This window comes from Rhinoraja longicauda, chromosome 28 (genome assembly GCF_053455715.1).
Source record: "Rhinoraja longicauda isolate Sanriku21f chromosome 28, sRhiLon1.1, whole genome shotgun sequence".
In the NCBI taxonomy this organism is placed as follows: Eukaryota; Metazoa; Chordata; class Chondrichthyes; order Rajiformes; family Arhynchobatidae; genus Rhinoraja; species Rhinoraja longicauda.
Window position 1 is genome coordinate 7,293,526 of NC_135980.1, and position 27,368 is coordinate 7,320,893.

The window sequence follows — 27,368 nt, forward strand, 5'->3', positions numbered from 1 at the left end:
CCATTCAGGTCAACAAACCTGAAACATTAATTCTGATTCTATCTTCTCAAGTGCCACCTGAAGTACAAACGACATCACCTCCCACCATGCCTCGTGCACTGTGAACCGTGGATTGGTTCGCAGGATACAGACGCTGCTAATAAGGAGACTAGTTACGACCAAACCCAAAATATCCTTGAAGTGAGTGACTTCAGTCATTTCAAAGGACAGTTTTTAGTCAACCCTACTATTATGTCTCTGGTGTCACACACAACCTAAAATGGGGAAAGCATCCGATTAAAATTAATGAATCAGAGAGGTTAATAGTCACAATCCAGTGTTATCATGGTTACTTTAGTTTAGTTTAGTTTAAAGATACAGCTCGGAAAAATGGCCCTTCGGCCCACCGAGTCCGCGCCAACCAGTGGTCAATCTGCACACTAACACTATCCTACACACTCAGGGCAATTTACAATTTTTACTGACGCCAATTAACTTTAAAAAACCTGTGCGACTTTGGAGTGTGGGAAGAAACCGGAGCACCTGGAGAAAACCCAAGTAGTCACGGAGAGAAAGTACAAACAGCATACAGACAGCACTTGTAGTCAGGGTCGAATCCGGGTCTCTGGCGCTGTAGGGCAGCAACTCTACCACTGTACCACTGTGCTATCCCCAAGCTGTTATACTGATTATACCAGATTGATTTAATTTCTTAAAAGTGTGGCTCTGGACAATAGCCCAATATTTGACTATTGGTTTTATGTAATTACTCTACTACCACACCCATATTGCTCACCCATTAAGGAACATTCTTCCAAAGGAAGGTTAAAAAGATAAGAAGTCATTAGATTGAGGCAAATGACTTTTAACATTCCTTGCACCAGTACTACTGCAAAAGGCCCAGAACTTCTACAACGCATACCCTGACTGGTTGCGTAATGGCCTGGTTCGGCAACTGGAACATCCAGGAAAGAGGGAAATTGCAGAAAGTGGTAGATACTGCCTGGTCCATCACGAGTACTGACCTCCCACCATCAAAGAGACCCATAGAAGGCACTGCCTCAAGAAAGCAGCTAATATCATCAAAGACATACTACCCTGGCCACACTATTGTACTCCTGCCATCTGGAAGAAGGTATCAGAGTCTGAAAACTGTGACTGCCAGATTGAGAACATCCCAACAACTTCCCAACAATTATCAGGGTTTTGAACACGACAACACTAATCTCAACTGTGAACTTCTGTGGACTATGGTTGCGCTAATGACCTAAGATTAAGGACTAAGACGATTTATGAGGATGTTGCCAGAACTCAAGGGTCTGAGCCATAGGGAGAAGTTGTGTGGGCTGGGACTCCATTCCTTGGAGTGCAGGAGGATGAGGGGGTGATCTTATAGAGAACCAGAGGACATAGGTTTAAGGCGAAGGGGGAAAAGATTTAATAGAAATCTGAGGGGTACTTTTTCCACACAAAATTTGGTGGGTGTATGGAATGAGCTGCCAAAGGAGGGAGTTGAGGCAGGGACTATTGCAACGGTAGCGCAGCGGTAGAGTTGCTGCTTTACAGCGAATGCAGCGCCGGAGACTCAGGTTCGATCCTGACTACGGGTGCTGTACTGTACGGAGTTTGTACATTCTCCCCGTGACCTGCGTGGGTTTTCTCTGAGATCTTCGGTTTCCTCCCACACTCCAAAGACGTACAGGTATGTAGGTTAATTGGCTGGGTAAATGTAAAAAATTGTCCCTAGTGGGTGTAGGATAATGTTAATGTGCGGGGATCGCTGGGCGGCACGGACTTGGAGGGCCGAAAAGGCCTGTTTCCGGCTGTATATATATGATATGATATGATATGATATAAGTAACAATTAGACAGCTACATGGATTGGACAGGTTTGGAGGGATATGGGCCAAACTCAGGCAGGTATGACTAGTGTAGATGAGACATGTTGGTCGGTGCAGGCAAGATGGGCCGAAGGGCCTGTTTCCATCCTGTATGACTCAATGACTCTCTCAATTCTTCCCCTACATTCAACGCTGAGCTGGTCAGAGGCAGAGGCCTAGTTCTTGAAGAATGGCTTCATGGCTTTGCATTGTTCAAGAGTAGCAGCTTAGTCACAAAGAGTTAAAGGAAGCAAGAACTTGGGAGAAGGAGGGTTGACGCAGGCTCTACCACCAAGGCCTTTGAACGATGGCCTGGATGAAGCAGTTGGCGAGTTCATGCTTGGAGCTAGGCCCTGTCTGCCAAGGTCTAAAACATTAAACATCTGGAGTGATACAAGCAACCTTGCCGTGATCTTTTCATCATGCCGAAGGCAAATGGCCATCATCATATCATCGTCATATATATACAGCCGGAAACAGGCCTTTTCGGCCCACCAAGTCCGTGCCTCCCAGTGATCCCCGCACATTAACACTATCCTACACCCACTAGGGACAATTTTTTTTTTTTTTTATTATTTTTTTTTTTTTACATTTACCCAGCCAATTAACCTACATACCTGTACGTCTTTGGAGTGTGGGAGGAAACCGAAGATCTCGGAGAAAACCCACGCAGGTCACGGGGAGAACGTACAAACTCCTTACAGTGCAGCACCCGTAGTCAGGATCGAACCTGAGTCTCCGGCGCTGCATTCGCTGTAAAGCAGCAACTCTACCGCTGCGCTACCGTGCCGCCATGGTGTTCATGATGACGACATTAAGGTTTGGCACAGGTCAGGTGGGGGAAGAAAGAAAAGGCTACAACAGTGGCTGGAAAAGAGAAGAGAAGCAGCACTCAAATCCACGGATGACATTACCAGCTGCATGCTAACAACAGAGGGCCATAGAGTAACCCTTGCACCCCCTCTCGCTCTGTCCCTCCATCGCGCCAGTTGTCGTACTAGTTTCACTGTCGTCCTGTTAATGACTAAATATATAGTCATGGAGTCATACAATGTGGAAATAGGCCCTTTGGCCCAACTTGCCGATGCTGACCAACATGCCCCATCTACACCAGTCCCACCTTCCTGCATTTGGCCCAAATCCCTCAAAACCTGTCCTGTCCCATAGTTTCTGCCACAGTCAGCAAAATGTTGACAAAGCACTCAAAAAGCTTCCCCAAATCATTTTCTCATTGGCATCAAGTCCAAACAGTTCCCCTGGGCCAGTGCCAAAGACGGAAGAATTTGCTGCTCTCCACACAATCCAAGAAAGCCTCCAAAGGCAACCAAAGAAAACACAATGCTGAGGTTCTGCTACAGGGTTCTGTTGCTTAGATTGGCACTCGTAGGAAATCCTGGGGGGTAAAAAGCCAAACACCTCAGTGGTCTATTAACCAATTAATGTTCCCTGTTAAGAGTGCTCATGGCTTGGAGGGGTCTCTGAAGAACGAAAGGCACCATGTTTACCATTGGAGATTCAGAGCTGTACTTTATATATGCAGATATCAGAGCCAGGCTTTTAGACAGTACCCCAATGTTCTATCAGTGACTTTTAGACCTTAAATAGCACAAAATAAAATTGCTACAGTTCAGGCAAAGCCACGTCTGCAGGGAGAAAGTGAATGCTTCAGATCCAAGACTCTCCACTGGGACTTGGAGATACAACGCGGAAACAGGCCCTTCAGCCCGCACCGACCAGTGATCACCCTGTACACCAGCACTATCCTACAGACTAGGGACATGGAGGGCAGCAGGTGGCAATGGCTAAGCAGCAGCCCTAGACTTCGTCAGCGAGGTTATCCAGAATGGATACTTCTGCTGGTCTCTCAGAAGCACAGATCGCAGTCACAAATCATATCACAAGTTTTCTCTTCTTGGTCTACCCAAATGTTAATAAAAGACACAGGTTCCAGAAAACTTGGAGCCTTCGGAGTGTGTAGAACTTCAGGGCAGCACGGTGGCATGACGGTAGAGCTGCTGCCTTACAATGCCAGAGACACAGATTCAATCCTGACTGCAGGTGCCGTCTGTATGGAGCTTGTTCATTCTCCCTGTCACTGTGTGGGTTGGCGTCAGGTGCTCCGGTTTCCTCCCACACTCCAAAGACGTACAGGTTTGTAAGTTAATTGACTTAGGTGAAAATTGTAAATTGTCCCCAGTGTGTAGGATAGTGTTAGTGTGCAGGGATCGCTGGTCGGCGCAGACTCGGTGGGCCAAAGGATCTCTTTTTGTGCTGTATCCCCAAACTAAACTCACCTTGGAGCAAGTGATGGACTCTGCCCGGTCCATCACAGGGATCAAGAGGAAGAAGCCCTGCCTCAAAAAGACAGCCAGTATCATCGGAGACCCATAACACCCTGACCCCACTATCAATACGCCACCCCCATCTGGATCATGACACAGGAGCCTGAAAACTGTGACCACCAGCTTCAAGAACAGCAACCATCAGACTCTTGAAAACTTTACAACAGTAGCCTCAGCAACTATGATCTTCTGTGGACCGGGTCTTTGGTTGCACTACTGACCGGTTTTGCACTACCTAGTAATTTGGGTTATTAATTTATTGTACCATAGATTATTATATATTTATCTCTGTGTTATTGTATTTATGGGCCTGTTATTGCTGCAACAGTAAGAATTGGATTGTTCCGTTAACAGTAGATATGGCAATTAAACACTCTTGACTGTTAAACGCACCGACCGCTATGTCACCCACACAATCAGCCACTATTCTGGCGCTTACAGAGAGAGAGAGAGAGAGAGAGACAACATAAAAAACAAATCAAAACAACATTAATTTTAACACATTTGCAGGATATGAATTAATTATCAAGAAAGAAACCTGAAAGAATCCGCCAGTGGAAAGCAAAATCCCACAATTGCCCTAGAGTATGTGTGACCCTACAAGCACGCTCAAATGAAGCAGACATTTTGATGAGGCAGACAAGTACAAGGTCAAAGTTGTCCAATGGCAATTCCCAGCAGAAGAACTTACCCATTGCCCTGCCAGTCAGAGGAAGAGAAGAAACAGAATGAAACACAGGATGGGGATGGAGTTAAATAAATTATTTATTTATTCGTGTCTTTTTTTTTTAGAGATACAGCGCAGAAACAGGCCCTTCGGCCCACCGGGTCTGCGCCGCCCAGCGATCCCTGCACATTAACACTATCCTATACCCACTACGGACAATTTTGACATTTACCAAGCCAATTAACCTATGTACCTGTACGTCTTTGGAGTGTGGGAGGACACCGAAGATCTCGGAGAAAACCCACACAGGTCACGGGGAGAACGTACAAACTCCATACAGACGGCACCCGTAGTCAGGATCGAACCCGAATCTCCGGCGCTGCATTCGCTGTAAGGCAGCAACTCTACCGCTGCGCCACTGTGCGCACACAACTGTTTGCCAATAGCGAGCAAATTTTAGTGCCACGTCGTTGGCCTTTGCAAGATCCTTTACAGTGCGTGTGCCATGCAGCATGTCACAGCTCAGGAGATGTTCCATAGTCTGGAGGCCCCATCCACACTCGCAGTCTGCCGCATCTTCAGTGTATCCCCACTTCAGCGTGTTCGATTTGCTCCTCCCCATGTCTGTCCGCAGTCTGTTGAGACTGTGCCAGGTTATCCACGGTTGGTCGGAACCTGGTGGGAGTTTCTCAGAGGGATCGATTGCCATGCGAGTTTCTTCCGGAGATTTCTCTAGTCCCTCTTCCCAGAGTTTGAGCCTTCTGGACGATGCACTGCAGTCCAGGGGATGGACAGAAGAGAGGAAACTTCTGTGTGATTTCAAAATGAATGCAGACTATGGATAACCTGACAAAGAAGGCTTTTCAAAGCACACAGTGAGAAGCACCAAAGATAAACGCTGGAGTAACTCAGCAGGTCAGGCAGCATCTCTGGAGAAAAGGAATAGGTGACGTTTCGGGTCGAGACCCTTCTTCAGATGCAGAGAAGTACCAACACCTGTAGCTGTTGGGATTAAGGAATACACTCACAATACGGAAGAGGAATGGCATTTAATTTCAGGAAACTGGTAAAGTAGATTACTGATAGAAAAGAATACAAAATTCTGGAGTAACTCAGCAAGTCAGGCAGCATCTCTGGAGCACATGGATAGGAGACATTTTAGTCGGGATCTGAAACACCACCTATCCATGTTCTCCAAAGATACCTGCACAACCTGCTGAGTTACTCCAGCACTTTGTGTCTTTTTGTGTGTGAACCATCATTTGCAGTTCTTTGCTTCTAGATTACTACCAGTCATGTTTTATAACAGGGAGTCCAGTGGGAGTTGTTATTATTTATTTTCACGTGGATATTTATTTTCATGGATAAGGAAATCCTTCTGTTAACAACATAAAAAATTAAATAGCAATTCTATAGCAATCCAGACTAAACACTTCTCGGAACACATAATGCAAATATTTAACAAATGGCTCAAAGGGATGGGCAAGGTTAAGGCAGATCATTATTTAAAGTGCACTATTCACTTGAACGAGCAAAATTAAAATACACCAAGAGCTTTTAGATTAGTTACACCAACTATGCAAAAGCACTTTTAAAATATATCTGTCAAGTGTTATTCCAGTAGATGCTTGTGGTTGAATGCCATTGATAATGTATGTCGAATATCCCGGAATGAAATCCATCCTCGGTTTAGAAACACTGAATGTGTGATGCGGTGGTGCACTCTGCTTCCGAAAGTCGACTCCACTCTCTGCCACGTTGGCATGTTTAACTTAATTAATGAAGACAACTTTGGGTGTTCAATGCAACCAGCCTAGAGTCATAACTTCTCTGCTGTGCTGCAATTGAGTGGCACGGTGGCGCTGCGATAGAGTTGCTGCCTTACAACGCCAAAGATCCTGACTACGGGCGCTGTCTGTACGGAGTTTGTACATTCTCCCCGTGACCGCGTGGGTTTTCTCCGAGATCTTTGGTTTCCTCCCGCGTTCCAAAGGCGTGCAAGTTTGTAGGTTATTTGGCTTGGTACAAGTGTAAAATGTTCCCCAGTGTGTGTGGGATAGTGTTAATGTGCGGAGATCTCTGGTCGGTGCGGACTCTGTGGGCCGAAAGGCCAGTTTCCGCGCTGTATCTCCAAAACCAAAAACTAAAACTTTAGACTTTACTTTACTTTAGAGATAAAGCGTGAAAACAGACCCTTTGGCCCATCGAGTCCGCACTGACCACTGATCACCCCATACACTGGCACTATCCTATATATTAGGGATAACTTGCAATTTTACTGAAGCCAATTAACCTGTACGTCTTGAACACGTGGAGTGTGAGAGGAAACCGAAGCTCTTGGAGCAAACCCACGTGACCACAGAATGAACGTACAAAATCTGTATAGATAGCAACCGTCAGGATCGAACCCGGGTCTCTGGCGCTGTAAGGCAGCAACTCTACCGCTGCGCCATCTTGCCACCCCAATATTGCCGTTGTGCAATACATGCAGATTCTTTTACGACTGATCGGCATGCAATGCATCTCAAAAATATCAAGCTTGATAATGGACCAAACTGAATTGTACATAGGTCCTCAGAAGTGGTGTCACAAGGAGCTAGATGTGAAGATGGCTTTTGGCATGTTGGGCTATTATTGGGAGAGGTTGGACAGGCTTGGACTTTATTCCTTGGAGCGAAAGAGACTCCCTGGTGACCTTATAGAGGTGTATAAAATCATGAAAGGCATAGATAAGGTGACTGCGCACAACCATTTTCCCTTGGGAGGGGAATCAAAAATTGGAAGACATTGATTTAGTCTGAGAGGGGAAAGATTTAAAATCCAAGGGGAACAATCTTCACACAGAGAGTGGGGTATTTATGGAACAAATGGCCAGAGAAAGTAATTGAGGCAAGTACAATAACATTTATTAAACATTTAGACAGATACATGGATAGGAATGATAGATTTAGACAGATACATGGATAGGAACGATAGATTTAGACAGAAACATGGATAGAAACATTTAGACAGATACATGGATTAGAGCACATGGTATTGGGGGTAGGGTGTTGACATGGATAGAAAATTGGTTGGCAGACAGGAAGCAAAGAGTAGGAGTAAACGGGTCCTTTTCAGAATGGCAGGCAGTGGCGAGTGGAGTGCCACAAGGCTCGGTGTTGGAGCCGCAACTGTTTGCCATATATATTATGATTTGGAAGAGGGAATTAGAAGCAACACTAGCAAGTTTGCGGATGACACAAAGCTGGGTGACAGTGTAAACTGTGAAGAGAATGTTAGGAGGTTGCAGGGTGACCTGGACAGGTTGAGTGAGTGGGCAGATGCGTGGCAGATGCAGTATAATATAGATAAATGTGAGGTTATCCACTTTGGCGACAAAAACAAGGAGGCAGATTATTATCTCAATGGTGTTAGGTTAGGTAAAGGGGAAGTGCAGCGAGACCTGGGTGTCCTTGTACATCAGTCACTGAAAGTTGGCGTGCAGGTACAGCAGGCAAGGAAGAAAGCTAATGGAATGTTGGCCTTCATAACAAGAGGATTTCAGTATAGGAGTAAAGAGGTTCTTCTGCAGTTGTATAGGGCCCTGGTAAAACCACATCTGGAGTATTGTGCACAGTTTTGGTCTCCGAATTTGAGGAAGAACATCCTTGTAATTGAGACAGTGCAGCGTAGGTTCACGAGATTGATCCCTGGGATGGCGGAACTGTCATATGAGGAAAGATTGAAAAGACTAGGCTTGTATTCACTGGAGTTTAGAAGGATGAGAGAGGATCTTATAGAAACATATAAAATTATAAAAGGACTGGACAAGCTAGATGCAGGAAAATGTTCCCAATGTTGGGTGAGTCCAGAGCCAGGGGCCACAGTCTTAGAATAAAGGGGAGGCCATTTAAAACTGAGGTGAGAAAAAACTTTTTCACCCAGAGTTGTGAATTTGTGGAATTCTCTGCCACAGAGGGCAGTGGAAGCCAAATCACTGGATGGATTTAAGAGAGAGTTAGATAGAGCTCTAGGGCTAGTGGAATCAAGGGATATGGGGAGAAGGCAGGCACGGGTTATTGATTGGGGACGATCAGCCATGATCACAATGAATGGTGGTGCTGGCTTGAAGGGCCGAATGGCCTCCCCCTGCACCAATTTTCTATGTTTCTATGAAAAGGTTTAGAGGGACATGGGCCAAATGAGGGCAATGGAACTAGCATAGGCAGGCTTCTATGGCGGTTCTATTTGGTTCATACTGCTCCAAATTCAGCATCAGATGGCAAATCTCACTCAGAAGGGATGAGATGAAACATGAAGAGTCATTACGGTTCAGTAGGAAGCTGCCTGGTATTTTGGCTCAGATTGGAGCAACCTTTACTCTGCTTGGCACAGAATGGATATGGATCGAAAATGTTCCATTCCTCTGCATTAGTCAACTGTATCGCAGCCCCCTCTTAGAAAAATATTGCAAACATTAAAACTATAGCAGGAATCCAAATTCCAGAAATATTAGACACAAGGAGCTAAAGATGCTGGAATCTTGAGCAAATTCACTAAGTACTGGAGTAACTCAATGTGTCAGGCAGCATGGCTGGAGAACATTTTCAGGCCATGTTTTGGCCTTCTTCAGACGGATTATAGTGGGAGAGGGGGAGAAAGCTGGTAGGTGGGGTCAGGATAAAGCCAGGCAAATAATAGGTGGAAACAAGTGAGTGGGGTTAATTAGCAGAGGAATCTTTGGACAAAGGCCAGAGATGGAAAGGAGGCAAAAGGCTGTGAGAGAAAGAGCGAAAAGGCATGAAATACAAAGCTAGAGGAAGCGATATAGGTGGATCGGTGATAGTGGGAGAAATACTCACACATCCAGGTGGGGCACAGGGAGGGAGGAGGGAAGGGAAAAAAGTGAAGGGGAGAGTTTGTTGGTTAGTCACCCGAAATTGGAGAAATCAATGCTCATGCCATCGTGTAGGAAGGAACTGCAGATGCTGGTTTAAACCGAAGACAGACACAAAAAGCTGGAGTAACTCAGCGGGGCAGGCAGCATCTCTGGAGAGAAAGAATGGGTGACGGTTCGGGTCGGGACCTTTCGTCAGACTGCTCATAGGGTCTCGACCCGAAACGTCACCCATTCATTCTCTTCCGAGATGCTGCCTGACCTGCTGAGTTACTCCAGCATTTTGTGAATGCTCATACCATTGTGTGGGAAACTGTGGCCTTACTCTGGCAATGGAGGAGACCCGAAACAGAAAGGTGGGCATGGGAATAGGAAGGGGAGTTAAAATGATCAACAGCTCGGAGATCCAGCAGGCCTTGGCAGACGGACCACAAGTGTTCAGTGAAACGGTCGCCTAGTCTGCACTTCGACTACGTCAAATATTTATTTTGCCGGGGCATTAAATCAGCAGAGTCAATGGCGGCTCGCGTCTTGGTGATTTTTTATTTATTTTTAGATTTAGAGATACAGTGTGGAAACAGGCCCTTCGGCCCACCGAGTCCGCGCCGCCCAGCGATCCCCGCACATTAACACTATCCTACACACACTAGGGACAATTTTTACATTTACCCAGTCAATTAACCTACATACCTGTACGTCTTTGGAGTGTGGGAGGAAACCGAAGATCTCGGAGAAAACCCACGCAGGTCACGGGGTGAACGTACAAACTCCGTACAGACAGCACCCATAGTCAGGATCGAACCCGAGTCTCCGGCGCTGCATTCGCTGTAAAGCAGCAACTCTACCGCCGCGCCACCGTGCCGCCCCGTACCTTGAGCTACGTACGGTGAGCTACGTACCTTGCCTCAGTAATATCGACGTTGGAACCCGTGCAAACGTCCAACTGGACATACTGCGAACAGTCCACCAGCGACATGTTGGGCTTGCACAGCGCCAGAAAGCTTGGTCGGAGACGCCCCACGGTATACTTAGCAATGTCCGTCAATGATTGGCTTACAAACGCACCGAACGTGAAGGTGCCCACCACTTTGTACAAGGCAGCAACGTAGTTGTTGAACTCTGATCTGGAGTACAGATGCTTCAGCCGGACCATTATTGCCTCTCCGACAGTAATCTAAACAAAGCAAATGGAGAGATGAGATGCAACCTTTTCCTCAGTGACTACAATCTACTGTTGAGTATAGGAAAATAACTGCAGATGCTGGTACAAATCGAAGGTATTTATTCACAAAATGCTGGAGTAACTCAGCAGGTCAGGCAGCATCCCAGGAGAGAAGGAATGGGTGACGTTTCGGGTTGAGACCCTTCCTCAGACTGAAGAAGGGTCTCGACCCGAAACGTCACCCATTCCTTCTCTCCCGAGATGCTGCCTGACCTGCTGAGTTACTCCAGCAATTTGTGAATAATCTTCTGTGAGCTCTTTTGCACTATGTACTTCAGTTTTGCACTGTTATGTTCTGGAGACTTAGTATTACTGATTATTATCAATTAATGTATTATTGACAACTGTATATTTATTTTAGTTTAGTTTGGAGATACAGCGCAGAAACGGGCCCTTTGACCTATTGAGTCCACGCCAACCAGCGATCCCCGCACACTAGCACTATCCCACAGACTGGAGAACATTTACAATCCTTACCAAAGACAATTAACCTACAGAACCTTCACGTCTTTGGAGTGTGGGAGGAAACCGGAGCACCCAGAGAAACCCCACGCGGGCACATGGTGAATGTACAAACTCTGCACAGGCATCACCCGTAGTCAGGATAGAACCCGGGTCTTTGGTACTACAAGGCAGCAGCTCTATTGCCCATTATCACAATAAATGGCGGTGCTGGCTCAAAGGGCTGAATGGCCTCCTCCTGCACTTATTTTCTATGTTTCTACCACTGGGCTGCTTCGCATCAGGTGCTTTGGTCTCCTCCCACATCCCAAGAACGTGCAGATTTTTAGGACGTTTAGAGATACAGCGTGGAAACCGACCCTTTGGCCCACTGAGTCTGTGCCGACCATCGATTACCTATGCACTAGTCGTATCCTACACACGAGGGATAATGTACAGAAGCCAATTAACCTACAAACCTGCCCATCTTTGGGATGTGGGAGAAAACCGGAACACATGGAGAAAACCCACGTGGTCACAGGGAGAACGTACAAACTCCATACACAGAGCACCTGTAGTCGGGATTGAACCCGGGTCTCTGGGGCTGTGAGGCAGCATCTCACCACTGCCCCACTGTGCCGTCCATAAAGAGGTGCTGCAGTCGGATAGCAGTGAGGATGAAGCTGTACTGAAGTTTGGATGTCCGAGTTTTCAAGCTTCTGTATCTTCTCCCAGAAGGTAGAAGAAAGAGAAAGGGGAATGTCCAGGGTGACTGGTGTCTTTGACGATATTCTAACCTTCCTGATGCAACGTATGGTGGAGATGGACAGGATGGAAGGAGACGAGGCTCTGATTCAACACTCTCTGCAGGTTCAGGCAGATCTTAAACTAAACTAAACTTGGGTGGCACGGTGGCACAGTGGTGGTGGCATAGAGAGAGAGTTGTTGCCATACAGCACCAGAGACCCGGGTTAGATCCTCACTACAGGTACTTGTCTGCACGGAGTTTGTACGTTCTCCCCGTGACTTGCTTGAGTTTTCTCCGGGATCTCCGGTTTCCTCAGAAGACGTCCAGGTTTGTATGTTCATTGGCTTGGTATAATGGTAAATTGCCCCGAGTGTGTGCAGGATAGTGTTAATGTGAGGGGGTCGCAGGTCGGCGCGGACAAGGTGGGCCGAAGGGCCTGTTTTCCTTGCTGTATCTCTAAACTAAACTAATGATTTCTTCCCTCCCTCGGGCTGTGACTCCCAGGTCCCATTTACATTCTGGAGCCCAGCAAATGTCCTACCATTGGACTCCAGAAGATGCTGATGCCTCATTTTGTTCATTTTGATTCAGCTAGCGACACTTTCTTCTGACCAAAGGGAGACACGTTCTCTTAAAACAAGCATGATTGTCAGCAGATTTTTGGCAAAGTGGGAAAATCAAAGCAGAGAAGCAATGAGAGATGGAGGAAGTAGTAGGACACAGGTAATGTTAAAGTGAACTTTGAATTACGACAACCTTATCAAGTCACAAAAATAAATGGAAAAGGAGGGAAGAACTCAGTCAGTCAAAGAGCCTCTGTGGAAAGACCTCACCCTGGCCATACTTTCATTTCACTTCTACCATCAAGAGGGTGGTACAGGAGGCTGAAAACCATGGTCACCAGGTTCAAGAACAGCTTCTTCCCAACAACCATCGGGATCTTGGACACAACACGACACTAACTTCAGCAACTATGATCTTCCATGGATCGTGTCTTTGGTTGCACTATGGATTTCGGTTTTGCACGATTATGGTTTCCTTGTCTTATGGTTATTACCTTATTGTATTATTGACTATTATATATTATCCATGTGTTATTGCATTTACGGGTCTGTTAAGCTGCAGCAAGCAAGAATTTCATCGTTCTGTTGTTGATAAATATGTTGTTAATTAAATACTCTTGACAAGAGAGCCCAAATTGCAAATATCAATTGCTATTACAAAAGGGGCATTATTACCATCATTACCATTTTACTGCTAATATAAACAATAAAATGTTTATTGCTAATATAAACAATAGCAGTTCGTAGCAGAGCTAAGACCGATCTGTTTGTTTTCAGAAATGCTGCCTGAACAACCGAGTTACTCCAGCATTTTTGTGTCTATCTTTAGTTCAGCTTGGATTACAGTGGTACAGTGAAAAGCTTTTGTTGCGTGCTATCCAATGAGCAGAAAGACAATACATGATTACAATCGAGCCATTTACAGTGCATAGATTAGATACACTATTAGATACACTAAGGAAATAACGCTTAGTGCAAGGTAAAGCCAGCAAAGTCCGATTAAGGATAGTCCGAGGGTCACCAATTAGGTAGATAGTAGTTCTGCACTGCTCTCTGGTTGTGGTGGGATGATTCAGTTGATTTAGCACTTTACAAATTGATGCCACTGAACTAAAAGAAGTCGTGGATTAACCTCCATTTCAAATATTGTCTGGCAACGAACATTTTATTTTAAGATTTGTCTACTGGTGATAGTCAGTTGGAGATAACTTATTTCACTCACAATGATGATGCAGGATGGAATAATAACTGCTGCCATTGTCCAGTGGGATATGGTGTCCTCTTTGAATGGATATTTGATACTGTCATCGTTGCAGTAGAATCCCCGTATTCTTGGCTTCGCTTGCAAGGACAATATGACAAATGGTAACGATGCTGTGGAAAGGATACACAAAAGTAAAAGAATGTCAAAGAGGTTCTGCAACACTGCCATTCTTTCAAGGATCAGACAGGAACATTCACACATTGTCATCTCGTCAGACTCGGTGATGAGATACACACTATTAGTTCCTACAATTAGCTGCCTACACTAATTATCTGTCTAGAAGGATACAACAATTGCACAAATTGCAATTTGGTGCAGCAGTAGAGTTGCTGCCTTATGTGCTAGAGACCCTTATGGGTTCGATCCTGACTACGGGTGCTTGTTTGTACGCTCTCTGCGTGGGTTTTCTCCGGGATCTCCGGTTTACTCCCACACTCCAAAGACGTAGGCTTGTAGGTTAATCGGCTTGGTATAATCGTAAATTGTCCCCAGTGTGTGTAGGATAGTGTTGGTGTGCAAAAATCACTGGTCGGTACCGACTCAGTGGGTCGAAGAGCTGTTATCTCTTAACTAAATGGTAAGCAAAATACAGTGCTGGAGAAATTCGGCAGGTCAAACAGTACCAGTGAAGTCAGGATGGAACCCAGGTCTCTGGCACTGTAAGGCAGCAACTCTACCGCTGCAACACTGTGCCGCCCAAAAGGTGGTGATAGAATCAGATAGTAATGAGGAAGAAACTGTACTTAAGTCTGGATGTCCGAATTGTCAAGCTCCTGTATCTTCTCCCAGAAGGTAGAAGAGAGAGAAGGGGGAATGGCCGGGGTGACTGGCATCCATGACAATATTTCAGCCTTCCTGATGCAGATGACGTTTTGAATCGGGGCAGCTCTTCAAACTGAAGGAGAGCGCTGACCCGAAATATCATCCGACAATAAATCTGAGCAAACGTCCCGATCGTAAATCTCATCTGTCCATTTCCCTCTACCGATGTGGAAATGAGGAACAAAAAAAAAAGAGTTTACAGAAAAAGTTTACAAAAAAAGACACAAAAATACTGGAGTAACTCAGCGGATCAGGCCGCGCTGAGTTACTCCAGCACTGTGTGTCTTTTTGTTCCCCTCCACAGATGCTGCCTGACCCGCTGCGTTTCTGCAGCAACAGCAGTTTCTTGCGTCTCCACAAATGTTAAACCTGGGAGTGAGAAGTGGGAACCAGGAGCCGAGCAACGCCAAAAATGAACGCGAGGACTTCCCCGGGGAGCCTTAAGTTACTTTGGGTATAAGCTTGTGCTCCAATGCCAAATATAACTCACATTTATGTCAAACTCACTCCAATCAAAGTCAAACTGATGCACATTAATTTGACAGAGTGTGAATTTGGGTTGAACGATGGAGCGGCATTACTGCGTCGAGGTTAAATCACTGAACTGGTATCCATAAAACCTAGACTATTGGTCCCTTGACACAAGTTCACATTGCACCTTGCCAGCTGACCAACTTAATGACAAGCAATTAAATAAATTAGGAATTTAAAAAGCAAATTCAACGACAAACTATTCAGTGTGTAGGACGGAACTGCAGATGCTGGTTTATACGAAAGATAGACAGATTCTGAAGAGGGGTTCTGACCCGAAACCTTTCCTCCAGAGATGCTGCCTGACACACTGAGTTACTCCAGCACTTATCATATCATATCATATATATACAGCCGGAAACAGGCCTTTTCGGCCCTCCAAGTCCGTGCCGCCCAGTGATCCCCGTACATTAACACTATCCTACACCCACTAGGGACAATTTTTTTAACATTTACCCAGCCAATTAACCTACATACCTGTACGTCTTTGGAGTGTGGGAGGAAACCGAAGATCTCGGAGAAAACCCACGCAGGTCACGGGGAGAACGTACAAACTCCTTACAGTGCAGCACCCGTAGTCAGGATCGAACCTGAGTTTCCGGCGCTGCATTCGCTGTAAAGCAGCAACTCTACCGCTGCACTACCGTGCCGCTTCAAAGGTTTCAAAGGTCTTTTATTGTCACGTGTACCAATTAAGGTACAATGATATGCAAATTACCATACAGCCATACCAAAAAAAACAACAAGACCCACAACTACATAAAAGTTAGCATAAACATCCACGACAGCGGATTCCCCACATTCCTCACTGTGATGGAAGGCAATAAAGTCCAAACTTCTTCCTCTTTATTCTCCTGCGATCGCGGCAGTCGAACCATTCATCGGGGCAAACAAAGCTCCTGCAGCTGGCGGTCGAAGCCCCCGCGTCGGGGCGATCGAAACTCCCGCGTCGGGGCGGTCGAAGCTCCTGTGGCTTAGAGCTCCCGAAGTCGGCCTCTAAAAAGAGACCGCGAGCTCCACGATGTTAAAGTCCACAGGCTCCCGTGGTTGGAGCTCAGAGGTCGATCCCTGGCACAGGCTCCCGCATTTGGAGCTCTCGAAGTCAGTCTCCAGCAAAGGCCGCCAACTCCTCGATGTTAGGCAGCAGTGCGGACGGAGGTACAATACGGAAAAAGAAATTGCATCGCTGTCGAGGTAAGAGATTTTAAAAAGTTTCCCCCAACTACCCCCCACATAAAACAAGTTAAAGAACACTAAAACATACATTTAACACATACTATTAAAAACAACAAAGAAGGGACAGACAGACTGTTGGCGAGGCAGCCATTGTTGACGAGGCAGCCATTGTTGGCGAGGCAGCCATTGTTGACGAGGCCGCCATTGTTGGCAAGGCCGCCATTGTTGGCGCCACCCCGATAGTACAAACTATTCAGGTTGTCTTCAAAATGTCAGTTCGTTGACTGAGAAAACCAGCCATTCTTCTCTTGTCTGGTCCACCGGGACATTTTTCACTTAAATTTAACTTTAAATCTTTGGGGAAACTATTTAAAGGTGGACAATAAATGGTGGCTTTCCAATGACCATCCATGAACAAATAGATGGAACAACATTAACTTTCAGAACTGACGTAAAAGCACCCAATCGGTTAAAACAAAAATGCCAGCTAAAGATTTTCATATGGATATCATCTTACACAACACCTAATATCCCAAAACTCTTTATGACTAATAAAGGTTTTAGTATTGGTATATTACTTTCACATGTACCGAGATGCAGGGAAAAGCTATTGCTTATGCGTTTAGTTTAGCTTAGAGATACAGAGCAGAAACAGGCCCTTCGGCCCATCGGGTCCATGCCGACCAATGACCCCTGCATACATTAACACCACCCTACACACACCAGGGACAATTTTTACATTTACCAAGCCAATTTACCTACATACCTGTACGTCTTTGGAGTGTGGGAGGAAACCGAAGAGCGCGGAGAAAACCCACGGGGAGGATGTACAAACTCCGTACAGACAGCACCCATAGTCGGGATCGAACCCGGGTCTCCGGCGCTGCAAGCGCTATAAGGCAGCAACTCTACCTCCGTGCCGTGCGCTATCCAATTAAGTCAGATCATGCTATACACGAGTACAATCAAACCACACACAAGTACAAGAGGAAGTGCAAAGAGAAAAATACCAGAGTGCAGGATAGAGTTTTATAAGGAATGGGTGACGTTACAGGTCAAAACTCATCTTCGGAACATCACCCATTCCTTCCCTCCAGAGATGCTGCCTGTCCCGCTGAGTTACTCCAGCTTTTTTGTGTCTATCGTCGGTTTAAACCAGCATCTGCAGTTCCTTCCCACACATATAGCTTTATAACATTGTTACAGTTCCAGAGGAAAAAGTCCAGTGTCCACAAATCAGGTAAGTTGGAAGCTCTGGGCTGGGCCCTAGCTTATGGCAGAACTGTTCAGTTGACTGGTAACTGTGGGGAAGAGTCTGTTCCTGAGTCTGGTGGTAGGAGCTTTCAAGTTTTTACATCTTCTGCCTAACGGAGGAGGGGAGAAGGAGGGACGGCTGGGGTGGAATAGGCCCTTGATCACCATGAAAGGTACAAAGTGCTGGAGTAACTCAGCGGGTTAGGCAGTAACTCGGGAGAACATGGATAGATGAATTTTAAGGTCAAACCCTTCTTCAGATGGGTCGCGGCACAAAACATCACCTATCCACGTTCTCCTGAGATGCTGCCTGACCCGTTGTGTTACTCCAACACTCTGTGTCTTTTTTTTTTAAGCCAGCATCTGCATTTCCTCGCGTCTCCTTGATTACGATGGCTGCTTTCCTAAGGCAGCGTGAAGTGTAGATGGAATCGACAGTGGGGAGTCTGGTTTCTGAAAAGTAGGCCATTTTATTGATATTTTAAAGTGAGGATCATTGATTAGGCAGACACCAATTGATGCAAACACGCTATCACAAATAGTGAAGAGATATACGAATTAAAAAATTCATTTCAGAGGGCAGAATATTGGTCGGATAACCAGGGACAGCTTTCCAGGGGGACTGGCAAGGTAACAACAAGGGACATGGCCAGAACTCTTTTCTCCGGCTGGAAATGTCTAACATTTCTAATGTCTAACAGAGCTCTAACATGTCTAACATCCCCCCGGATCGCAGGGCTTGGGTCGGCCCGCTGCGGACCTTTCACCGTCCGGCGCGGCCTGGGACGTGGCAACTTCAACAGCCTGACCACGGGAGAAGACGGCAGGGGAAGAGAAAAGACATTCTGGCCTTCCATCACAGTGAGGAGGAGACTGGAGGAGACTCATTGTGATGGATGTTTCTTTTTTGTTGTTGTTTTGTGTTGGTTGTGGTTGTGTGATTGCTTATTTTATTGCTCTTATTGTTGGACTGTGGGTGACGAAATCTCGGCCAAAAGACTTGTTTTTTGGATGACAAATAAAGGTAATTCTGATTCTGATTCTGAATTCTGATACGCACAGAGGGCACAGCTGTAAGGCAAGAAGGGGAAGGTTTAACTGTGAAGTGCGGGGCAAGTTGTTTTTGCACAGTGTGTGGTGGGGACCTGGAATGCATTGCCAGGTGCAGTGGTGGAGGCAGATATGATAGAGTATTTAAGAGGCTTTTGGATAGGCAAATGGAAGTGCAGGGAATAGCAGGATGTGGATGATGTACTAGCAGATGAGATCAGTTTGACCTGACACCATGTTCGGCACAAACATTGTGGGCCAAATGGCCCTCTCCTGTGCAGTACCATTCTCTGTTGTTCTAACTCATTCCCAAGAGTCATCTCCAACAGTGCGTTGATCCTTTAGCGTTGTACTGATTAGGTAATTATGTGCTTGAATCAACTATCTGCTGACGCAAGGGCAACGATACAACCAACGAGACACATTAATCCCCAGTGGGAGATCTTTCCGATTTTGACATCCACCATAGTATCGGTGTGATTTGGCCCAGAAGCAGAGAGATCGCAAATAAATCATTTCAGTCCAAGATTGGAATCAGAAAGGAGAGGCCAACCAAAGTATTACAGGAAGAAAAAAGGGCATCCGTCAGAGAATACAAGCAGCTGTAACATAGCAGGCTGGGAATTAAAAGGCAAGTCATTATTCAATGTTATTTTCATGTATTTTTACAATGCAGTCTCCAGTTTCTGACACTTGTATTAATCCTTGATTAATACAAGTGTCAGGGGTTATGGGGAGAAGGCAGGAGAATGGGGTTAGGCGGGAGGGAGAGATAGATCAGCCATGATTGAATGGCGGAGTAGACTCGATGGGCCAGATGGCCTAATTCTGCTCCTATCACTAAAAAAATAATTAGTTACTGTAATGCAAATTCAAGCCCTACAGCCAACAGGCTATTAAACACTACAACCTCAAATAAGCTCTGAACTACAATAGACTATTATTATTATTATTAATTACTGTGTACTATGTTTACATATTCTGTTGTACTGCAGCAAGTAAGAATTTCATTGTTCTAGCTGGGACATGTGACACTTGAATCTTGAAATTAGAAATCACCTGGCTAATTTCAAGATTCAAGTGTCACATGTCCCAGCTAGAACAATGAAATTCTTACTTGCTGCAGTACAACAGAATATGTAAACATAATGGTTAATATGTACAACATAAAACAAATCGTTAATATGTACAACATAAAACAAATCGATGGTCTGGATTCAGTGCAAAGGGTTATTTGTGACAATGGAGGGCATTAAGCCATTGAGCGGGTGGAGATTAGGCTGCTAAGTATTACCAAAAACCAACTCAAAAAAATATTCAGAAGGAACAAAACGCAGTCAGGATACAGGAAACGCTGGCCGCATGAAGAAATCATTTATCTTGGATACACTTCATGATTTACATTGACAACATTTCAAAGCATTTGTATTTGCTGGAGTGCTCTTCAAAGACTCTTAAAAACATAATCGACAGAAGAGTATTTGTACAGTGCTCCTTAACAAAGACATATATGACAGGATAAATTCAGGCCCCCGTAAGAAAAACTAACCCAGCAGATTTGACTTGCATCCATTGTCTAGCTTCATCCCTAAAACAATAAACTATCGCACTCCCTTGTTCTGCCTTCACCAGTTGCCTGCCATGTTTACAATCATATCATATCATATCATATATATACAGCCGGAAACAGGCCTTTTCGGCCCTCCAAGTCCGTGCCGCCCAGTGATCCCCGTACATTAACACTATCCTACACCCACTAGGGACAATTTTTACATTTACCCAGCCAATTAACCTACATACCTGTACGTCTTTGGAGTGTGGGAGGAAACCGAAGATCTCGGAGTAAACCCACGCAGGTCACGGGGAGAACGTACAAACTCCTTACAGTGCAGCACCCATAGTCAGGATCGAACCTGTATCTCCGGCGCTGCATTCGCTGTAAAGCAGCAACTCTACCGCTGCGCTACCGTGCCTTCTGGGATTTCAGCCTTCCTCAAGGCTGCAATCACCTCCAGCTCTGTGACCCTCCACACACACACTCCTTTGCTTCTGGGCCCCTGTGCATTCCCTTCTTTGTTCGACCCTTCAGCTAACTAGGTGGCACACTCAAAAAAAATATTTTAAAACTCAAATCTATCTGTCTATCTCTCTTGCTCCTGAGAGAGGACTCCTCTTTGTTCCAGTATCTCCTTTTGTGGTTCACGTTTGGGAATGTTTCATGCAATAAATACGTTATCCAAAAAAAACACAACTGTTGAGGCTGCTTGGCAAAGTACAAATGCTGGTGGGGGAATTGAAGATTTGTGTAGCTGTTTTAAGCAAGCTGGCTCCACATCTGGAAGACTATTCAAGACAGCCAAAGCAACTTGGAAGACCTTGTAAACCAAGAGATTAAGCAGCTTGCTTTTTGAACCCAAGGACAAATTCATAGTCAAATTCAGCAGGATCGATTAATCGCCTCAGTTAACTCATTTGCAGGGTGGTTGGTGAACACACGGCCAGGCTGGGGGTTGGAGCATAAAGAGAACTGTGGGGTGTAGATGACTAGGGTGAGAAAGAATTGAAATGTCAAATTAAATCAAGTTTTAATTCAGTTGCAATCTCAAAAACGTGGCATAGTAGGTCTGAAGTGTTTACTCCTGTTTCAGCTTCAGCAAAAATAAAACAACAGTTGCTAAAAATCAGAAATACAATTAGATAATGCTCATTTGGTTTCAGCAGCACTGTGGGGGGGGGGGGGGGGGGGGGGAGATCGAATGAAACACATTGCAATAAAAGGTCATGAGACTGAGATGTTAACTCTGTTTCCCCTCTCCACAGATGCTACCTGACAGATGGCATAATTCCTAAATTCATAGTCAATCACTGGATATAAATCAATGTGAAAAAAAGCCGTTCCACATGTTTTTTCTAAAAATGATTTCCGACGTCAACTTTGAAATCGTCCCAGCTGACATTAGCTCACAAGTTTCAGGAGCAGAATTAGGCCATTCTGCCCATCGCGTCCACTCCGCCATTCAATCATGGCTGATCTCTGCCTCCTAATCCCATTCTCCTGCCTTCTCCCCAGAACCCTTGACACCCGTTCTAATCAAGAATTTGTCTATCTCTGCCTTAAAAAATATCCACTGACTTGGCCTCTACAGCCCTCTGTGGCAATGAGTTCCACAGATTAACTACCCCTCTGACTAAAGAAGTTTCTCCTCACCTCCTTTCTGAAAGAGCGTCCTTTAATTCTGACGCTATGACCTCAGGTCCTAGACTCTCCCACCAGTGGAAACATCCTTTCCACATCCACTCTATCTATGCCTTTCATTATTCTGTAAGTTTCAATGGGGTCCCCTCTCAACCTTCTAAACTCCAACGAGTAGAGGCCCAGTGCTCATCATATGTTAACTCATTCATTTCTTGTAAACCTCCTCAGGACCCTCTCCAGAGCCAGCACATCATTCCTCAGATAAGGGGCCCAAATTTTACTCATGAGACACAGTCTAGGGTTCAAAGCTGGAGCTTCAAGAAGCCAGGAGGTCTTTTAATGTACTTCCCGTCATTTTAGGTCTGATGTAATTCGCCCTTGTAATTCTTCTCAAATACCAGGAAGCAGTAAAGTCTGCTAGAGCACAATACTTCTCCGACCTTATTTCCAAAAACTCTCATAACTCCAAGGTCCTATTTAGAACAATTACCTCTGTCATATGTCCCGCCCCCAGTACCAGCTTAGTTGGGTCCCCTGCTAAGTGCGAAGAATTCGCTAAATTTTTCACCAACAAAGTTGAGAATATTAGAATGAACATTTCCCCTCCCACCCGTGACCTCGCTGCCTCACTAGTCTGTTCATCTAAATTGGACTGCTTCCAACCCGTCACTCTATCCTCCCTTGCAAAGCTTATCTCCGCTATGAAACCTGCAACCTGCCCCCTTGATCCTGCCCCCACTGCCCTTCTGAAGGATGTCATTGCAATAGCTGGTCCCAGCATCCTCTCTATTATCAACAGTTCTCTGGCCACTGGCACTGTTCCAACCAGTTTCAAGCACGCAGTGGTCCAGCCCCTACTGAAAAAACCTAACCTAGACCCCACTTTGCCTAGCAACTACAGACCCATTTCCAAACTGCCATTCCTGTCAAAAGTCCTTGAAAAGGCAATCCTTAACCAATTAGTGCCCTACCTGCACCAAAACACCATCCTGGAAAGTTTCCAGTCAGGTTTCAGAGCCCACCACAGCACAGAGTCTGCCTTGTTGAAGGTACACAACGACCTGCTTCTCGCCATCGACACCGGCGACTGTGCAATCCTGCTCCTTCTCGACCTCAGCGCAGCATTCGATACAATGGACCACACCATCCTTATTGACCATCTCCGGTACGCGGTTGGCATTGATGGCACTGCCCTGAGCTGGTTCGCTTCGTACCTCAAAGATAGGAGTTTCGCCATCAACATAGGCAGTTATTCCTCTGCTCCAGCTAGCCTCTCCTGCGGAGTTCCACAAGGCTCAATCCTAGGCCCCATTCTCTTTTCTCTATACATGCTCCCCCTTGGCCAAATCATTCAAAGGCACGGCATTTCTTTCCACTGCTATGCCGATGACACTCAGCTTTACCTCCCCCTGAAACCCAACAACCAGTCAAATTTAAACAGCCTCTCACACTGCCTTGAGGACATAAAATGTTGGATGGCACAGAACTTCCTCCAATTAAATGAGAGCAAGTCTGAGGTCATCCTATTCGGCCCCCCCGACTCCATCAAATTGATAACAGGCAGTCTTGGAAGCCTATCCTGCCTAGTCAAACCGCATGTCAAAAACCTCGGCATGATATTTGACTCTGCATTAAAATTTGATAAGCAAGTCAACGCTGTGGTAAAAGCCAGCTTCTTCCAACTTCGAACCATAGCTAAAATCAAACCTTTCCTCAAATTCGACGACACAGAAAAAATCATTCACGCTTTCATTTCCTCCCGCCTAGACTACTGCAACTCCCTATACATTGGGATCAGCCAATCTTCCCTGTCCCGCCTGCAACTGGTCCAAAACGCCGCAGCGAGACTCCTGACGGGTACCCGTAAAAGGGACCACATCACCCCGATTCTGGCCTCTCTCCACTGGCTCCCTGTACGGTACAGAATCAACTTCAAGCTCCTCCTATTCACGTATAAAGCCCTAAATGGACACTCCCCCCCCACATCAAAAATCTTCTAACCCCCCTCTCTAACTCCAGGTCCCTCAGATCGGCCGACTTGGGGCTATTCACTATCCCACAGTCTAGGCTTAAACTCAGGGGTGACCGCGCTTTTGCGGTTGCAGCTCCTAGACTGTGGAACAGCATCCCTCTCCCGATCAGAACTGCCCCCTCCATCGACTCCTTTAAGTCCAGGCTCAAAACATATTTCTACTCCCTAGCATTTGAGGCTCATTGAGGAGGCGCTGTGAACTGTTTGCGTGCTACTGTATGTTTTCATTTTTTTTTTCTATTGGAACCTAATCAAATGTACAGCACTTTGGTCAACGTGGGTTGTTTTTAAATGTGCTATACAAATAAAATTGACTTGACTTGACTTGTATCCCTTGCTTGGCAAGACAATATCACTGCCCTGCATCCACTGGTGGATCATGCTTCAAGCCAGTGCAGTTGGGACACAGATCTTAGCCAAGGAGGTTTAATCAACGTCCTCCAAGTTGCTGTCACTGCCACTGATCCCATGCAGTCATTACCACAATTTCTTCCAAATGATTCTATGCTCTGCGTGCCCAATTCCACACAGCATCGTAAACAACTCTCTGAAGCCACAAAACCAATCTGCAAAAAACACATTCCCAAACCTTGAACAAACCTACACAAGTATGAGCTCAGTAAGTGGAATCAATCCAGTGCTCAAATGGCATTTGCATGTTGCTGCATCTTCCTTAGCTAGACGTGGCTTCACAGGCGCTGGGAAAGTCTAGGGAGAGACCATTTATTTGGACATGCAAAAGTGCTCCACTGATGGCTTTAACAGCTGGAAGGCCAAGGGGTATCAAAGTTAATTCACAGGGTTGGAGATGACTACGTGTGGTCTGATATGCCCAGGGCAGCAGCTGTCCATGAGCCAGCCACCAAACAGAAGACTACAGAGGAATAAGAAGTTAACTGCAGATGCTGGTACAAATCGAAGGTATTTATTCACAAAATGCTGGAGTAACTCAGCAGGTCAGGCAGCATCTCGGGAGAGAAGGAATGGGTGACGTTTCGGGTCGAGACCCTTCTTCAGTCTGAAGCAGGGTCTCGACCCGAAACGTCACCCATTCCTTCTCTCCCGAGATACTACAGAGGGATAACACTGGTTCCAAATGCAGATGATGAACGAGTCTCTACAGCTGGCCGGAAATTGGAAAATTTGTCTTGTTAAGCTAGTCCAGCTCATCAATAGCGTCTGTGTGTGTGTGCATATAATACACACATATAATATACATACAAAGACGTACAGGTATGTAGGTTAATTGGCTGGGTAAAATGTAAAAATTGTCCCTAGTGGGTGTAGGATAATGTTAATGTACGGGGATCGCTGGGCGGCACGGACTTGGAGGGCCGAAAAGGCCTGTTTCCGGCTGTATATATATGATATGATGATATGATAATACACATACATAACTAGTATATATATAAAAGATATATACATACATAATATGCATACATATATGCACATATACAGAGATACACACATATATATACACACACACATATATATACAGTGTAAGAAAATAACTGCAGATGCTGGTACAAATCGAAGGTATTTATTTCACAAAATGCTGGAGTTACTCAGCAGGTCAGGCAGCATCTCAGGAGACAAGGAATGGGTGGACGTTTCGGGTTGAGACCCTTCTTCAGACTGATATATATATATATATATATATATATATATACACACACACATATATATACCCACACATATACTGTATAGACACACATATATACACACGCACACACATATATATAGGCACACATATACACATATATGGACACACACATACACATGCGCGCACACTCACACACACACACACCTGCTCCCTCACAGCGCCAGGGATACGGGTGCAATCCTGACTTCAGGTACTGTTAGTGTGAAGTTTACACGCTCTCCCAGTGTCCATGCCGGGTTTTTTGGGTCCTCCGATTTCCTCCCACACCCCAAAATCGCGCGGGTTTGTATCATATCATATCATATCATATATATACAGCCGGAAACAGGCCTTATCGGCCCTCCAAGTCCGTGCCGCCCAGCGATCCCCGCACATTAACACTATCCTACACCCACTAGGGACAATTTTTACATTTACCCAGCCAATTAACCTACATACCTGTACGTCTTTGGAGTGTGGGAGGAAACCGAAGATCTCGGAGTAAACCCACGCAGGTCACGGGGAGAACGTACAAACTCCTTACAGTGCAGCACCCAGTCAGGATCGAACCTGAGTCTCCGGCGCTGCATTCGCTGTAGATTAATTGGCCGCTGTAAACTTCCCCCAGTGTGTCGGAAGGGGACGAGAAACTGGAATAACATAGAACGGGTAAGTAATGGACGGCATGGACTCAGTGGGCCGAAGGGCCGGGTTCTTGCTCAAATAGACTTGTGTACGAGTTCTTGCTGAACTGCCAGCTTCTAGATTCGTGCCCAGTCATGAAATCATTTCATGCCCAAAAATCCATACTGAGGTTCAATCATATCGTGCATTATTTTACATAATATGATATATTATGATACATTATGCAACAATAAAAAAAATATTCCAAGAATGACAATCATTTCAGAATCACCCTAGACTTTCAACAGTTTTTTTTCCCCCCTGCACTCCTGACATCATACATACATTGTTCCTTCTTATCCCAGTAGCATTCAATGTTGGAGACTCCCAAGTTCTTCCCAACACTCTGCTGGACAAGAATTCCTGTTGGATAAGGCCCAGCACACTCCATCTTTTTAGATTTACCCCCTCTCCTTCCCAGCAGCTGATGACTCCCAATTCCTTTCTGAGGACCAGAAAGTAGCCCACTGATATGTTGAAAACAGGGACTGCACGGTGGCGTAGCGGTGGAGCTACTGCCTTCCAGCGCCAGAGACGCGGGTTCCATCCTGACTACGGGCGCTGTCTGTAGGGAGTTCGGACGTTCTCCCCGTGACCTGCGTGGGTTTTTTCTCCGAGATTTTCGGTTTCCTCCCACACTCCAAAGACGCACAAGTTTGTAGGTTAATTGGCTTGGTGTAAATGTAAAATTATCCCCAGTGTGTGTAGGGTAGCGTTAATGTGCATTGATCGCTGGTCGGTGCAGACTCGTTGGGCCGAAGGGCCTGTTTCCACGCTGTATCTCTAAACTAAACTAAACAACTCATCAAACGTCCGAGAGCCTGGACATGCTCACCACCTCGACACCACACCAAGATGCTGAAGTCCAACAGATCAGGACCTCTAAGCCCATGTTTTACCATTTAGCAGCTCATTACCATTGTAATCATCAGCCCCAACACTTTAATCTCCTTCCCAACCAAGCACCAGAGCTCAATCCCCTCGTCCCCTGCTACCCCT

The 27,368-nt window shown here is 45.7% G+C and overlaps 2 protein-coding genes across 3 annotated transcripts in view; both read right to left on the reverse strand.

Moving 5' to 3' along the window:
- The window catches only part of LOC144607165 (transducin-like enhancer protein 4), a 567,195-nt gene that overhangs the window by 350,541 nt on the left and 189,286 nt on the right, over positions 1 to 27,368 (reverse strand). The gene's annotated exons all lie outside the window — the stretch shown is intronic.
- plpp2a (phospholipid phosphatase 2a) overlaps positions 1 to 27,368 on the reverse strand; it is a 123,590-nt gene that overhangs the window by 20,806 nt on the left and 75,416 nt on the right. For both annotated transcript variants that reach the window (XM_078423833.1, XM_078423832.1), the window contains exons 3-4: positions 13,941 to 14,092; positions 10,644 to 10,918 (exon numbers count right to left, since the gene is read on the reverse strand). In XM_078423833.1, the coding sequence (XP_078279959.1) occupies positions 10,644 to 10,918; positions 13,941 to 14,092 (427 nt within the window). The remainder of the gene's footprint in view (positions 1 to 10,643; positions 10,919 to 13,940; positions 14,093 to 27,368) is intronic.